This window comes from Alligator mississippiensis, chromosome 14, assembly GCF_030867095.1.
Source record: "Alligator mississippiensis isolate rAllMis1 chromosome 14, rAllMis1, whole genome shotgun sequence".
NCBI classification, from domain to species: domain Eukaryota; kingdom Metazoa; phylum Chordata; order Crocodylia; family Alligatoridae; genus Alligator; species Alligator mississippiensis.
In genome coordinates, this window is record NC_081837.1 from 30,748,640 (window position 1) to 30,762,231 (window position 13,592).

General features: G+C 56.9%; 1 protein-coding gene across 6 annotated transcripts in view; it reads right to left on the reverse strand.

Moving 5' to 3' along the window:
• The window catches only part of NAV1 (neuron navigator 1), a 249,457-nt gene that overhangs the window by 85,148 nt on the left and 150,717 nt on the right, over positions 1–13,592 (reverse strand). For all 6 annotated transcript variants that reach the window (XM_059717301.1, XM_059717302.1, XM_059717298.1 and 3 more), the window contains 2 exons: positions 11,837–11,939; positions 4,954–5,319 (listed from right to left, as the gene is read on the reverse strand). In XM_059717301.1, the coding sequence (XP_059573284.1) occupies positions 4,954–5,319; positions 11,837–11,939 (469 nt within the window). The remainder of the gene's footprint in view (positions 1–4,953; positions 5,320–11,836; positions 11,940–13,592) is intronic.

Below are 13,592 nucleotides of genomic sequence, written 5' to 3' on the forward strand. Positions count from 1 at the left end.
AAGGTGGATGCCATAGGTATAGAGGAAGTGCACTGAACTGGATTTCTCTGGAGTGGTCTAGTCCCCATTCAATACCCTCTCTGGAATCCACCATTTGTTGGGTTAGAGAGGAAACACCTCCAAGCATTCTGCTCAATAGCCACTAACAGACCTCTCATTCATTAGTTTATCCACTCCCTCTTTTGAACCTGGACACATTACCTGCTTCTACCACAGCAGGGGCTGGTCAAGAGTGCAAGTGCCCCCATGTTCAATAGCGGAGGCTAATCCGTGGGGGTCACTGTTGTGCTTCCCACTGACAGGTCTTCAAGTGATCACAAAGGCGGTAGGGAAATGGAAGCACAGAGGGCAAGTATTAAAATCCCTGGTATTGAAAAACCTACAAGAGGCCCCCAGAATGGCCAGGACCCCAGGATATGATGCAGCAGAGGTCAGGCTGCCTGCTGGCCACAACGAAGGGAGTGCATCAGAGCAGAGCAAAGCATTGCAGTGGGGAGGGGCTTATGAGCACAAAGATGCCAAGGGCAAACCACCCTCTGCTTGCCCCAGCACTCCCAAAGGCAGCATGCATGCAGGCAGGTCTGACAGCCCTCCCCCCAAACCACAGAGCCAGACCCGCAGCGAGGAGGAGGGGTCGCACGAGCCTCGGCCATGCAGGGCTTCAGGCTGCTTCTCCCTGACAGCTCAGTGTTTGGTAGGAGTAGGAGGAAATTAATCCCCTCTGTCTGGGTGCTTTACATAAAGGAGAGAGCTGGACCCAGAGTCCAACAGCAAAGCAGCATGGAGGGTGGCAACAGCCAGCAATCTGGGACAGGTGGCATCCGCCTTTCCCCATGGAAGTTCATTTCCCTTGGCTGCGAAACCCCCTGGCTGCTCCACGAATCTGCCCCAGCCATCTAAAAACCTTATAGGGTTGCTTGAGCTCCTGTGGGTGACTTGGGACTGAGCTGGCATTCAGCACCTCTTACAGGACTGCTCCCTGGAGCAAAACTGATCCCTGCGCTTCTGTACTATGGCTTCCAGCCTCCCAGCCCCAAGGCTCTGTGTGCACGAAATGCTTGTGCTGCATGGCCCTGTACCAATCAGGCCTCAGCATCTATCCCACCATAGCATCTGCACTCTTTTCCAGAGGCTGACCTTGGCTGCTGATGGGGATAAAGCCAAGTCCCAGTTCAGCTGCTCCTGGCACCCGCCATCCAGGAGCAAAGGAACTGGGAGGAAACTGGGCCTCCCACTATTTTGCAACCAGGAATGACTGCCTGCTCTCTGGACTTGCCAGTGAGCCCACACACAGGACCAATATAGAAAGAACTGGGCCCTTGGTCAGAGAGTTTCTGCTCTAGCACTGTGTAGCAGATCTGAGGGAGGGGGTCTTGAGTAGGGACAAGGTGGGGAGAGCAGATGCAATTTCTGCTTATGTTATTCTTTATTATTTATTCAGGTACCCAAGTCATTGGGTCCTATGGGGTTAGTCCTGATTTACATCAGTTGGGTAAAAACAGAACCAGGCTTAATGGAGTTACCCCTGATTTACTGCAGAGCCTACTGAATAATGGAGCCAGCGCTGATCTGCCCCAGCCCACTAGTAGGCCTGTACTTAGCCCAAGTCACCTGCACAGGCTCCAATTATGCTTCCTAGTGGGAGGGGAGGGTGGTCCAGGAGTCAAGGGCAGACTCCTTCTCTGGAGTGACAGTAATGATAACCCTGTCAGTACTGCAAGTGCCATTTCAATGGAGCCCCCTGAAGACACACAGGCTTTGCTTTTGACTCGGCCTCATCATCAATAATTAGCCAGCAGCTGGTGCAGGGCCTCATGCCTGTGCTCAAAGCATTGAGGGCCACCGCAAGCTGCTGGCCATGTTCCCACTTCCCACTCCCCACACAGCAATCAGGACTGCAGATCAGCAGTCCATTGTGGTCAAAGACACCAGGCTGCAGCCAAGAGCACTCCAAGGGAGAGACACAGCAAGCATCAGATCAGGCTGCCTTGAACTCCCCAGGCCAAGCAGCCAGGTACTTGCTGACATCTAGGTCAGCTGAGGGCAGCCTTTGGCACAAGCACAGAGCAAGACCCAAACTGGAGCTACAACAAGACGATCGCTCCTCTGCCCTCCACCCCAAACAAGGGCAATGGGGCCAGTGAATCCAGTGCTTGAGGTCAACTGGTACTGCAGGAGGGCCCGGCTCAGACACGTGCACGGCAGCCCCCTTGCCAGGGCGGCTCTGCCACCAGTGGCTGCAGCAGTCTGGTGGCATATACCAAAGCAGAGCAGAGCTAGCCACAGCCCCTCCTCTCCCCACAGCCTGCTCCCCTGCTTTTATGCCTCCCATGACACTTGTCTGTCTGAGCCAAAAAGAAAGGGATGAGGGTGTTAAAGGGACTGGGCTCCTCCAGTGGGAGGAGGTTGAAGGTATGTGAGACAAGAGAAACAAAGGGGACTCATGGTCCCATACATGGGGCTGAGTCCCTGCATGACCCCCAGCCATGCGGGCGATCTCCAGACACCGCGAAGAGCTGACGTGACTAGGAGCATCCCGCAGCAGAGCTCACACAGCAGTGAAACAGGCCAAGTACCTCTCCAGGATCTGGGACAAATCAAATACCAGAGTTATTTATTTTCTCATGCACTGAAACAGGAAACCTCCAATGTGTGGAAATCCTGGCCCCTGGCCAGAGTCAGGGGGAGGGAAGGGGACTAGATTTTTGTTGAACAAGAAACCCTGAGGCAGCATCTCGATAGCTCGCTGGGATCAGCATGGGAAGGGCTGCTTTTTAAAATAAAACAACACAAGCCTCAAACCCAAGAACACCCACCCCTCCGTCCCCCTCAGACTGCCACACTCACAGCAGCTTGGCACTGGAAGGCAGCAGGCTTGCGCAGCCTGGGAGCCTGTGTGCAGGGGGTGTGCTTGCAGACAATCTGCTCTTGCCCAGGCCAGGAGCTGAGGGGCCTCCCTCCTACTGGGGATCCTGGAAGAGGCTAAACAATACTGACTGTCCTAACAGCCCCTGGAATCTGAGAGAGCTCTGCTCCTCCCAGGACCGAACCTCCAGCTCCTCCCTGCATCTCCCTTCAGCTGCCCTGCAACATCTCACTTCCCTGCAGCAGGGACTCCGATCGCTTGGCCCTGCTACTTCAACACCCTAGTGCCAGTAACACCTGGATGAGTGTGACCTTCTCCCATGGGATACAACACAATCTGGGGACTCAGGGGTCAGGACTCGCACATCTGCAGACTTCCACTGGGAAGCCACAAGGCAGTACGGGGCTTCCTCTGCTGCCAGAGCATTTTAGGCCCCCAGAGATGCCTTGCCCCATGAAGGAGGCGCAGGGTGTTTTTGCATTTCTAATGATTCCAGGGATACATGGAAAATGCATGACATAATACCTCAGCCCCAGAATTTCCACTCCTCCCCAGCCACAAGGCACAAACAAGGCCAAATGCTCTTGTCGCCGGAAGCACAGAGCTGAGCTGCATCACAGATCCCAGTCCACTGCTGTCCTAGGGAATGAGGCAATGAAGCACTGCAGGATCAGGCCCCATGCTCTCCCTGCCAGGGGACCATGAGCACAACGTGCATGGACTGGCTGGGCAGCAGCAAGAAGGACTTGGGGGCACTTGATGGGAATCACTGGACACCACCCTCTCACACACTTCTGGACACAGCTGGGGGCCGGCAACCCCTTGTTACACAGCATGCTCCTCCTCATCCCTGGGGTGACCCAGCACAGCTGTCACCAGCAGGGCTCCTCCAATACAGCTGATGTTGCCAACAGGGACTAACCATGAAGGAAGGAGGTACCAAAGACGCCTTGGTTGGAGTTCCCGCAGTCCTGGGCCCCTGGCTGTGCAGCTCAGCCCCAGCTGCTTCCCAGGTGTCCATTTATAGCCCTTCCTCACCTGTGGGCATAGGGAAGGGGAGCTCAGGTGGAGTCACCAGAGGCCCGCTAGTCCCCTGCATCTTATCACTCTGATCCCATGCCCAAGGAACTGGCTGGACCTTGCAACCATGTCCTTCTGATTGCCACAGTGCGCCTGCCCATGCCATATGCCTGCTGCACTCTGGGTGGGGCAGCCAATGTATCCCAGAGCATGTCCTTAGAGTTGAAGGGCCAGGCCCTCAGTGGATGTAAATCAAGAGACCTCTACTGCAGTCAGTGGGGCTCTGCTGATTTCTGGGGACATGGCCAGAGCTCTGGACCCTTGTAGGAACAGGCACCAGGCATTCCCATGTGCTCCTTTCTCCCTTTCACCATAGTGGAGGGAGCCAACACAAAGCCAGACTACCAGATGCCTCCCAGCACGCCAATGGCCCTCTGCCCTCTCTCCCCTGTCCTTTGTTACACTGCCCTTCAGGCTCCCACAGCCCCACAGCTTAACAGTGTGGGTTGGGTGTCGGGGCCAGATCTAGAACCATTATAGTTTCTGAAACCAGGATTAAATGTGTTGGTCCCTAAGTGCCCGGCCTGCCAGACAAACATCCCTTTCAGAAAAAACCCCAGCAGCCTGCATTCACCTCAGATGTGCTGCACTTCCAGCAAGACACCAGCAACGTTCCCTCTAAGCTGCGCGGCACGCGTGGCCATGCAGGCACGCTCATGCCATGCTGCCAGGTGCGCCTACGCGGCCGCGCACACCACACAGCTTAGAGGGAACGCTGGGCACCAGGACTGCAAAGGATGCTGACACTTTGCATCTTGATGGCTTTAGAGGCCACCAGATGCTAAACAATACTAGCCACAGACCCCATCATCCATCAGAAATGCACAGGGGAAGGCTACTGAGGTCTTCCATGCATTCACATTACCTCTCTTGGTATAAACATGACCATTTGGCTTAGGTCAGACTAGGGAAAGCTTTTATTTGCTTGCTAAAACCCTGATCAGGCCAGAAATGGCTGACTCCAGACTGCCTGCCTCCAGGTGCTGGCAGCCAGCATTGGTACTCACCCTGTGGTGATGTCATCATCCTCCGTCAGGGTCTTCCCCATCAGGTCGCTGTCGCTCATGTACCCGGACTTCAGATCCACATCGTCAGTGTCCAATGATTCGACAAGCTCCAGCCGGGAGATGTGGCTCAGCTTACTGGGGCTGCGCATGGGCATGGTGTGGGAGTAGTGTGCACGCTCCCCATGCATGTACCAACTGGGAGTGCCCTCTGAGCGGCAGCTCCCACCCACAGAGGGTGCATCTCCAGCCTGCAGGCGAGGGCTGGATTGCCCATAGCGCCAGGACAGTGGGGAGGAGCGGTTGGACAGGCTGGACACACTCCTGGGGTTCGCCTCATCACTGTCATAGCAGGTCATTTCCAGGGAGCTGCAGGGAAGACAGAGGAGAGATTAGGGGCATGTGGCCCAAGGACAGTAAATGCAAGGCAGCAGTCCCAGCCCTGGGTCCCATGTTGCTATCGTTCAGGCACCAGAGGCTGCAGGTGCTCTGCATTTTGAAGATAAGACTGCTTGGCTTTGGGATTTATGGCCCAAGGCCACACAGCAAGTTTGGGGCACAGCCATGATGGTGAATTACTAACCTAGAGGGCTGGGCCACTGTTTTAACCGTAATCCCTTTCTTCCTCCTATCTGACTCCTTCACTTTATTCCCACCACTCCTGCTGCCCCTTCACCGTCCTCATTTGTGTCACCCCCTCCTTCCAGGGGCTCTGTACAGAACAGGAACAGAGCCATGCACTCTGCTCCCAGGCCTATCCCAGGATCTACTGTGCCAAAGAGCAGTGCTGCAGCAGCAGCAGGGACATGGCTCCCAAGGCGGGTCTCCATGCCTTTTCTGTGCACTCAGCGCATTTTGTCCCTGTGACCCTTGCCTGCATTTGCTTACAGGGGAGTCAGACCTGGGGAGCTGCAGGGAAGCATAAGTGTGGGCCTGGAAGAGCATAGCTGCCCCACAGAGAAAGTGGGAGCAGCATCCTGGTCCTACTCACACTCCCATTCCAAGCCCTTCCCTTCACCTTCTGTAAAGTAGCCACTAGATGTGAAATGCAAAGCAGTCATGGAAAGCAGGGGGTTGGGAGATCTGGCTAGAGGCAGAGCAGGGTGGGGCAGGGCTGGGCACAGCAGCCCAGCGGAGATGGTTTTGATCATTGTGTTGAAACACAAGAGCTGTCTTGTTAAGCTGGAATTAAATGTAGGCTTTGGAGCCCTGCATGTCAGGCTCAAAGCCGCCAACAGCTCCTGAGCCATCCGCCAGGGGGCGATTTCTCTGGACATCACACATTTCCCCAGGAAGAGCTTCATGAAACCTGGCATCAGCAAGCTACCCCCACCTGGGGATGCAGAGAGCCACAGCCCAAGCTGGTAACCTGCACGCTCACGTCCCACTGCCTCTGTTTGGGCCTGACCATCCTGATCATGGGGAGACTGTAGGCTTGCAAATGGGCTGCCCCATTGTTACAATACCTGAACCTGGGAGCGTGGCAGAGAGGACAAGGAGGAGAGAGTGCAGCTGGGATGGAGGGCAGCAGAAGGGCTCTGCATGGAGACCCTAAGGCAGGGGTAGCAGAGGCTGCAAGTTGGGACTGTGCTCCAGTCTCACCCTCTCCCATCCCCCTTTTTAGACCCAGGAGTCACCTGGAGGATCCCAGATGCCTCACCCAGACACCTGCAGGCAGGGAATACACACCCAGCATTGACCCAGACATGAGTTTCATTGTCTGCTTTGCTGACTCATCAGAGCACAAAAGGAAATGGACAAAAGGGAGATCATCTCGAAATCCAGAGGCATTCATAAGGCTGGGGTGACCTCAGCCAGGATTTGATATGCACACTCGCTGCGGAGAGTTCCTCTCTGCACACCTCTTCTGTGCATGCAAACCTTGCATGCATTCAGCTCCCCTTTGCTGTGTGCCTGGTTCATCCAGTCTCCATGCCTGTTCCCTGACCTCATGGGTCTGGTGTGGGAGGCATGTGAACGCCTGGAGTGGCTCAGCCTGCTCCCACTGGGTTTCTGTATACTTGGGCCACGATCTCACAAACTCTCTTCCAGCCAGTCCCTTGTAGGTTGGTCTCACTCGCCCAACTGCAAGTGCTGGCATCTTCACAGCCAGTGTGCCATAAGGAATACATGCGCCCAGACCTGCAGGGAGCTGTTGCTCTGGAACTGCAAGCCAAACATTAAGCAAAGCAGACAGGCTGGAGGGGAGCCCTGCCCTTGCTTGCTGGGTCCCCTCCTGCCGTGACTCATCATGGGTGGAGCTCAGCTGGCAGCACTCACCCTTCCGAGTGTGGTCTCCGTGATGTGCAGTAATACTCTGACAATGCTGGACAGGCCCAGCCCCAGGCACCCCTGAGGAGCTAGGGCATGGGAGGGCACTGCCCTGTGCCCAGTAGGCAATAGCGTCACTGTGGCATTCAGATATGCTCTCTCTTCAGGGATTATCTAGGCTGATGCACATGCAAATCACTACAGAAGCCTGGCCAGGGCACTGGCACCTCTCTGTGCCTCTGGGCACCACTGCAGGGTTCTCAGCATTTCCCTGGGGTTTTCACATTTCCTGAGGGCCAGGGTAGGATTGGCAGAGATGCTTAAGGGAGCTGCCCCATGAAAAGAGTAGCCCCTTCGGCAAGCCCAGGGAGACTTCAGGAGCCTGAGCATGTGCCAGCTGCTTGACAGCAGGGTACAGGACACTCCCAAGGCCCTGCAGAAGGTACCTTGGGTGCAGTTCTCCTCTCATCTACACACATTGCACAAGGAAGGCAGGGTCCCCCAGGCAGGCAGGTCTCAGTGAGGGCCTCACACAGCCAGACCAAGCCCTGATCCTGCTCTCAGACAGCCCATGTAGAGCCCAGAGTGCTGCAGTCACATGGACAGGCTGGGATGCCTTGCTCCCCAAGCAGGATGGCACATTCATCACCAGCCACAACATTCAGTAATGGGTGCAGTGAATGCCTGGCAGCACCTAGTGCTGGGAGCCAGGCTTGGAAGGTGCACTGAGACCCACATGTAACCCAGCTCCCTGGCCAAGCACAGGGGAAAGAGAGAAGCTCTGGACATGGTCTTCTCAGGCATCTCCGCATTAATTCCCATGGTTATCAAATGCCAGTGCCAGTGGGCCAAAGCTCTGAGCTGCTCTGGGCACAATTCTGAACAGCTTTTGTGTGTGTAGCACTGAGGAGCCCCAGCCAGGACCTGGAGCCCATGGTGTGAGGGCCTGTGCAGCTCCTGGCTCTGGCCCCAGGGTGTCGACAGCCTAAGACAAGAGACCACGGGTGAGGACACAATGCCATGGCAGGGGGTGGCTGGGAGTTTGAGTCATGCAAGGGCGGGTGTTCCCTGATGTCACCCCAAAACTGCTCCTGGGGAGCACCTGTAATGCAAACCTGTGACAGCAATGTAACACACACATGCAGGGCACATGTCACCTGCCCACTAATGGCAGGTCCACTCATTGGATTACAATCTACTACTGCCAGCATCTAATAGAATTACTCCTTCAGCTGAAGCAGTTGAGATCCCAGCCACAGACCCATGTCCAAACCCTGCTCTTGACCCAGGATGGGGTTGCTGTAGAGGTGAAGGGAGCTCCATGAGAGGACCTAGCTTGATACAGCAGCCCTGGGCAGGGGTCTCTGGCCTATGCTGTGCAGGGGATCAGACTGGGTGGTCGCAGTCCTAATATCTTAGATTGATCTGAACTGCAAGCTTGCCTTCAGTGGCCATCCACCCCCACCCCCAAGTCCCTCAGTGCAGACTGCCACAGACTGCTCTGGGAGGAAAGGGCAGTTCAGCACCTGTCCTGGGAGGCACCGGCTGGCAGCAGATTTAGTGACCTACAGGAAGTGGGATCGATTCACTAGTGCCTGGCAGCAGTGCAGCACCTTCCCCTCAGCTGTCCCACCCTTCCCGAGGCCTGCTTGCTCTCCTCTCCCTGTGTGGCAGAGGGGCCACTGGGGCATGGCCCTGCAGTGGCAGCACTGAGTGACAGATGGTCAGCCCTGTGCTGAGCTGAGCTTGCAGGAGATTTTGGCAGGTAGGTAATCCTCCACCTACCTATCCCTCATACTGCTGCTCTGAGGCTGGGCTGGGTTAGGCTGAGAGCCTGTCAGAGGCCTCCAAGCCATCACGGCAGGAGGCTTGAGCTGAACTCCCACCTGCCAAAATACCTGGGGGGCTGTCCATGTGCTGCAGGGGGTGGGGAGCCTGGCCACTGGCATCCCTGCCCCAGCCAGCCCTTGGCTCCCTGCTCTCTGTGATCCAGCTGTCTGCCTGGCCCAATTATTGGTTTCTCTGGCACTGCCGCTGACTCCATGCACTCATTGCTGGCACTGAGCTCACCCTATCCTTATCCATGCTCTCACCCCTCCCACCCAGTGGGACTGGCCCCCTTGCTGGTGGTGTGCTCTGCCTTGTCCCACCCTCTTAGGCTGGCTGAACACCTCCAAGTGTCTGTGGCTTCCCCCTGAGCAGATCCCCACCCCCAGCACTGAGGCCAGGAGAAGCTGCTGTCACTGCATTAGCTCATCTGGGCCACAGAGCCCGGGAGGGGAAAATGTTACTCAAGACAGACAGGGCTGCCAGCTCCCTGCTCAGAGCAGAGAAGTGAGCGAGGGGCACCTGCTGGAGCTGCTCTGCTCTGCTGCTGCTGCTGCAGGTCTGGAGCTCTGTTTGAGGAGACACTGAGCTCAGCCTGGCAGCTTCAGGCCCTGCTGGCTCCAGGGGAGCCACTCCACAAGGGCCATAGCCTGCTGCTGCCAGGTAGAGTGGGGGTGCCTAGCATCTGGCAGCATGGGAGAGGGGCTGCACACTTCACACTAGGGAAAGTGGTCTAGCCACTCCCAGGAGTTCAGAAGGGCTCTAGGGAGCAGATATGTCTATGGCCAACCCCAGATAGTCCATGGGGGGAGTTATAGCTAGGGAAGCCCCTATTCCCATCCCACACTACCAGCTGGTTTGATAGACCATAGGGGATCAGGAATGCTTTTCCTTCTGGGACAAGGGCAGGGCAGGGAGCCCCTGAACAGCTCACTACTGAAGCAGACCCCGACAGAGGGGTTTGGGAAGGGAGGTGCAGAAGCCACAGGGTCTGATGTGCTGCTGTGACGGCAGCCCCATTGGTATCACAAGGAGAGGATGAGTTAGGTGTCTCTGGGAGCTGTTCTCTCCCCGAAGACAGCTCTGGGCAATGATGGCAGCTGCTGGCCTCTGCTCCCCACTCTCCAAGGAATGGTCCCTGGCAGAGGGGATGGAGCTGAGACCCTACTACACCCAAAGCCAAGACCATGCCTGCGCTCCCGACGGGGCTGCAGCTGTGGGTTGGGCCCAGCAGGCCATGGTGCTTGCTGGGCTGTGCTTGCCTGCCCTGGCAAGTAGGGCAGTACAGACACTCCTGCAGGCCTCCTGTTATGCCAGGGAGCTATTTTGTGCCCTCTGGCACCACCAGGTAGGTGCAGGACCCATAGGGGCCGCGAGTGAGCTTCTGGGGATGCCCCCATGGCTGAGCCTGGGTTCCCACAGGGCAAGCATCAGTGATACTGGTGCTGGAGTAGGGCTGTTCAGTGGAGACCCAAAGCAGGGTCCCCTACTCTAGTGCCCCCCAGGAGGATGTCCTTATCTGCAGCTGTCACTGCTAAGGAGTTGCCTTGCTCCACCTGGCCTGTCACCACCCCCTGGTGGACACCTCCCTCATTGCAGGCTGGCTGCTTGCAGGCACAGAAGGGGCTGCTTCTTCCTCCCTTGTGGCTCTGCAGCACAGGGGGCAGGCAGGACTGCCTCAGTGCTCCTGAGCTCAGCCAGCGGGGCAGCAGCAGTCCAGCAGGCCACAGGCTGTGGCCAGGATTCATCCATGTGAGCAATGCCTGTTCACAGCCCAGCATGGTGGGAGAGGACCTGCCAGGCCTGCAGGTCCACAGGTATGAGTGCAGGGCCTTGCCGACAGTGTTGTCCTGGGATCAGGGCATGGGGTTTGTGCAGGGACAGCTCGATTCTACCCCAGTGCTGCTGCTAGCCTGCTGCATGCCCTTGGCCTAGCCAGTCCCCACCGTGCCTTGGTTGCCCCTTGCACTGCATGCCTGGTTAGGCTGTGAGCTCCTCCAGGCATGGAGCATCTTTGGCCTTGCCTGGATCCATGTTTGCTCTGCTTTAACTAAAAGGGCTTGGAAAGCCTTTCTAGGTGCTGAGGTGATGCTTTATCGACAGCACAAACCTGATGCTGGTCCTGTGGGGATGCTCTGATCTGGGGGCAAAAGCAGTTCTTTGCAGCATAGCTGAGAGCAGCTAGGAACACATTTACGTTAAACTGGAATGCCTGACTCTGATATTGATGCCAGAGTGTCGGCCCAGGGGTTATCTCAGCCAGCTGCATTGAACCCCCCTCATGTCTGCGTGGGGACAGGGCCTCTGGGAGCCTGTTCATGGCCACAGCAGGTTGAGACAAGCAATGCAGCACACCTTCCGCCAGCCAAGGGCCTGCTGCATCTCACCAGGCATCGTGCAGCTGCTCTGACTGGGACCTTTGGGTGCTATTGTGGCTCCTCTTATCATGCAACATGATTCAGACTTTCTTGTGACTGGTGCAAGGGGCAGAGATCAGAGAGAAAGCAAAGCAGGAGAGATTAACTGGACATCTGGGGGGATTAGGAGTGTAGGGGAGGGATGGCATCTTGCTGAGTCAGAGAAGCAGAGCTCGCTGTGCCATGCTGAGAAGCCTCCGAGCCTCAGGGCACAGTCAGTCCCTGAGTATAGAGGGAGCACGGCTGCCCACAAAGGTACAGAGACACCTCCCCTGGCCCCACAGCACAGCCAGCAGAGGATTTGCTTTTGGGGAATAGATGAATCCCATGAGCCTGGCAGGGTGGGGGGAGAAGTGGGGGATGGGCCTCACCTGTGAGACACCTGGGAGCCTCTCAGGCTGGACATGGTCTCCTCCAGGTTCTGCCGAAGGTCCAGCACATTCTGCACCGTTCTCTTCCTCTGGGACTCAGGGTCTGTGAAGAGAGGGAAGGACAGGCTTGAGAGACAACCAGAGGAAGGAGCAGCACAGACCCCTGCTCCCACCTGCCCACATTGGGTAGTCAAATGCCAACTCCCTGTGCTAGCTGCCCATGACAGAGCTTGTTGTGCGACATGCCCAGTCCTCCATCTTGTGCCAACCTTGTGCCTACATGCCCCCTTCCCCATGCCCCGATGTGCCTTCCCCATGTAGCCCCTTCTGTGCACTACTCATCTGGACAGCCCCCTGCTGTTTTGCACTCATGGAAGGACTGGCTCCTTGCTGTGGCTCCTATGGAAGCAGAGGCCCTTGCCATAACCCGTCCCAGCCCTTGCAGACAGGATGCAAGCACAGCCATCCTGTCTTGTGCTGGCCTGTACTGAGTGGAGTTGGTGTGTAGCTCCTTGGGCATCTGGACACACCCTGCCCTGGGCGGGTTGTTGCTAAGGTCCCCAAGGTGGTATGGGTAGGAAAAGCCCAAGGCCAAAACTGGTGAGGCCTGTCTGCCTTCCCACTTCTACCTGGGGATGGGGAAAGCAGAGGGGCAACCCTGGCCTGGGAGCTCTCTAGGCCCAGCAGCCTTTCAGGCCTTGCTGAATGCAAGCTGCTAGTCCCAGGCTGGTGAACATTGCACCAACTCCTACCTTGCTGCCTGCAATAAGAACGTGTCATGTCACTGAACAGACAGCCACCAGCCAGGCTGCAAAGGTCCCTCTTTATGATCACACAGAGCATCCCATCCCGAAGCTGCTGGACACAGACAGACCCTGGTCTGGTGGCAGGGGAGGCTGTGCAGTCTCATGCTGCCCCTAAGGGCCCCACTGAGTCCTGAGGAAGTGCCCACCATCCTCAGTTAACATGTGGTCCAGATCCTGTGTCACAACAGGCCAGGTTGCCCCAGGCTCAGAGCCCAGGTACCCCTTCTGTCCCAAGCAGCTCAGTGCCAGGTTCCCACTGTCACTTGTAGGCTCCCAACCAGGGACACTCAGTATCAGAGCCCGGACCCCTCTCCACTGAACCAGGGGAGTTACTACAGCTGGAGACAGCAATAGCAGGCTACTCTGCACAGGAGACAATCCAGCGGCGTGGGACATGCAGGATGCTGCAGCACCCAGCTATGTCAGTGGCTGTGCAGAGAGAGAGGCAGAAAAGCAGCAAAAACAAATTCCACCCCTGCGGGCAGTGGCATGGGGCTGCACAGCCTGCAGGATGAGGCTCAGAAGCCCCAGCAGGGCCACCCAACTGCTAGGTGCTGCTAGGTCCTAAACTGGGGCCACAAGGGCAATTTCAGCCCTTCCCCACCCAGCTAGCACAGGAGGGGACCTGCACAGCAGGGGTGGCAGGGTGTCACAAGTTCAGCAAGATGGCTTATTTCTTGGTTCTGCTGGAAAAGATGACTGTGGGGGCAGAGCAGGGCGGCCACTGCAGCTCACTGGTGTCCCAGGCTAGGCCCTACCAGAAAGCTCACTGTCTCTCACTTGGCACTGGCACTCACCTGCCCAGGCAGCAGCCTCTATCCTTCCAGAGGTCCAGCTCCCCCTGGCAGAGGGGAGCCACTCGTTCTCTGCCCCACTCCACTCTGACTGCAGCTCTGCTTCAGCAGCAAGCATCACTTAGTGCCACAGCCCTGCCAGTGAGTGCAAGGGGC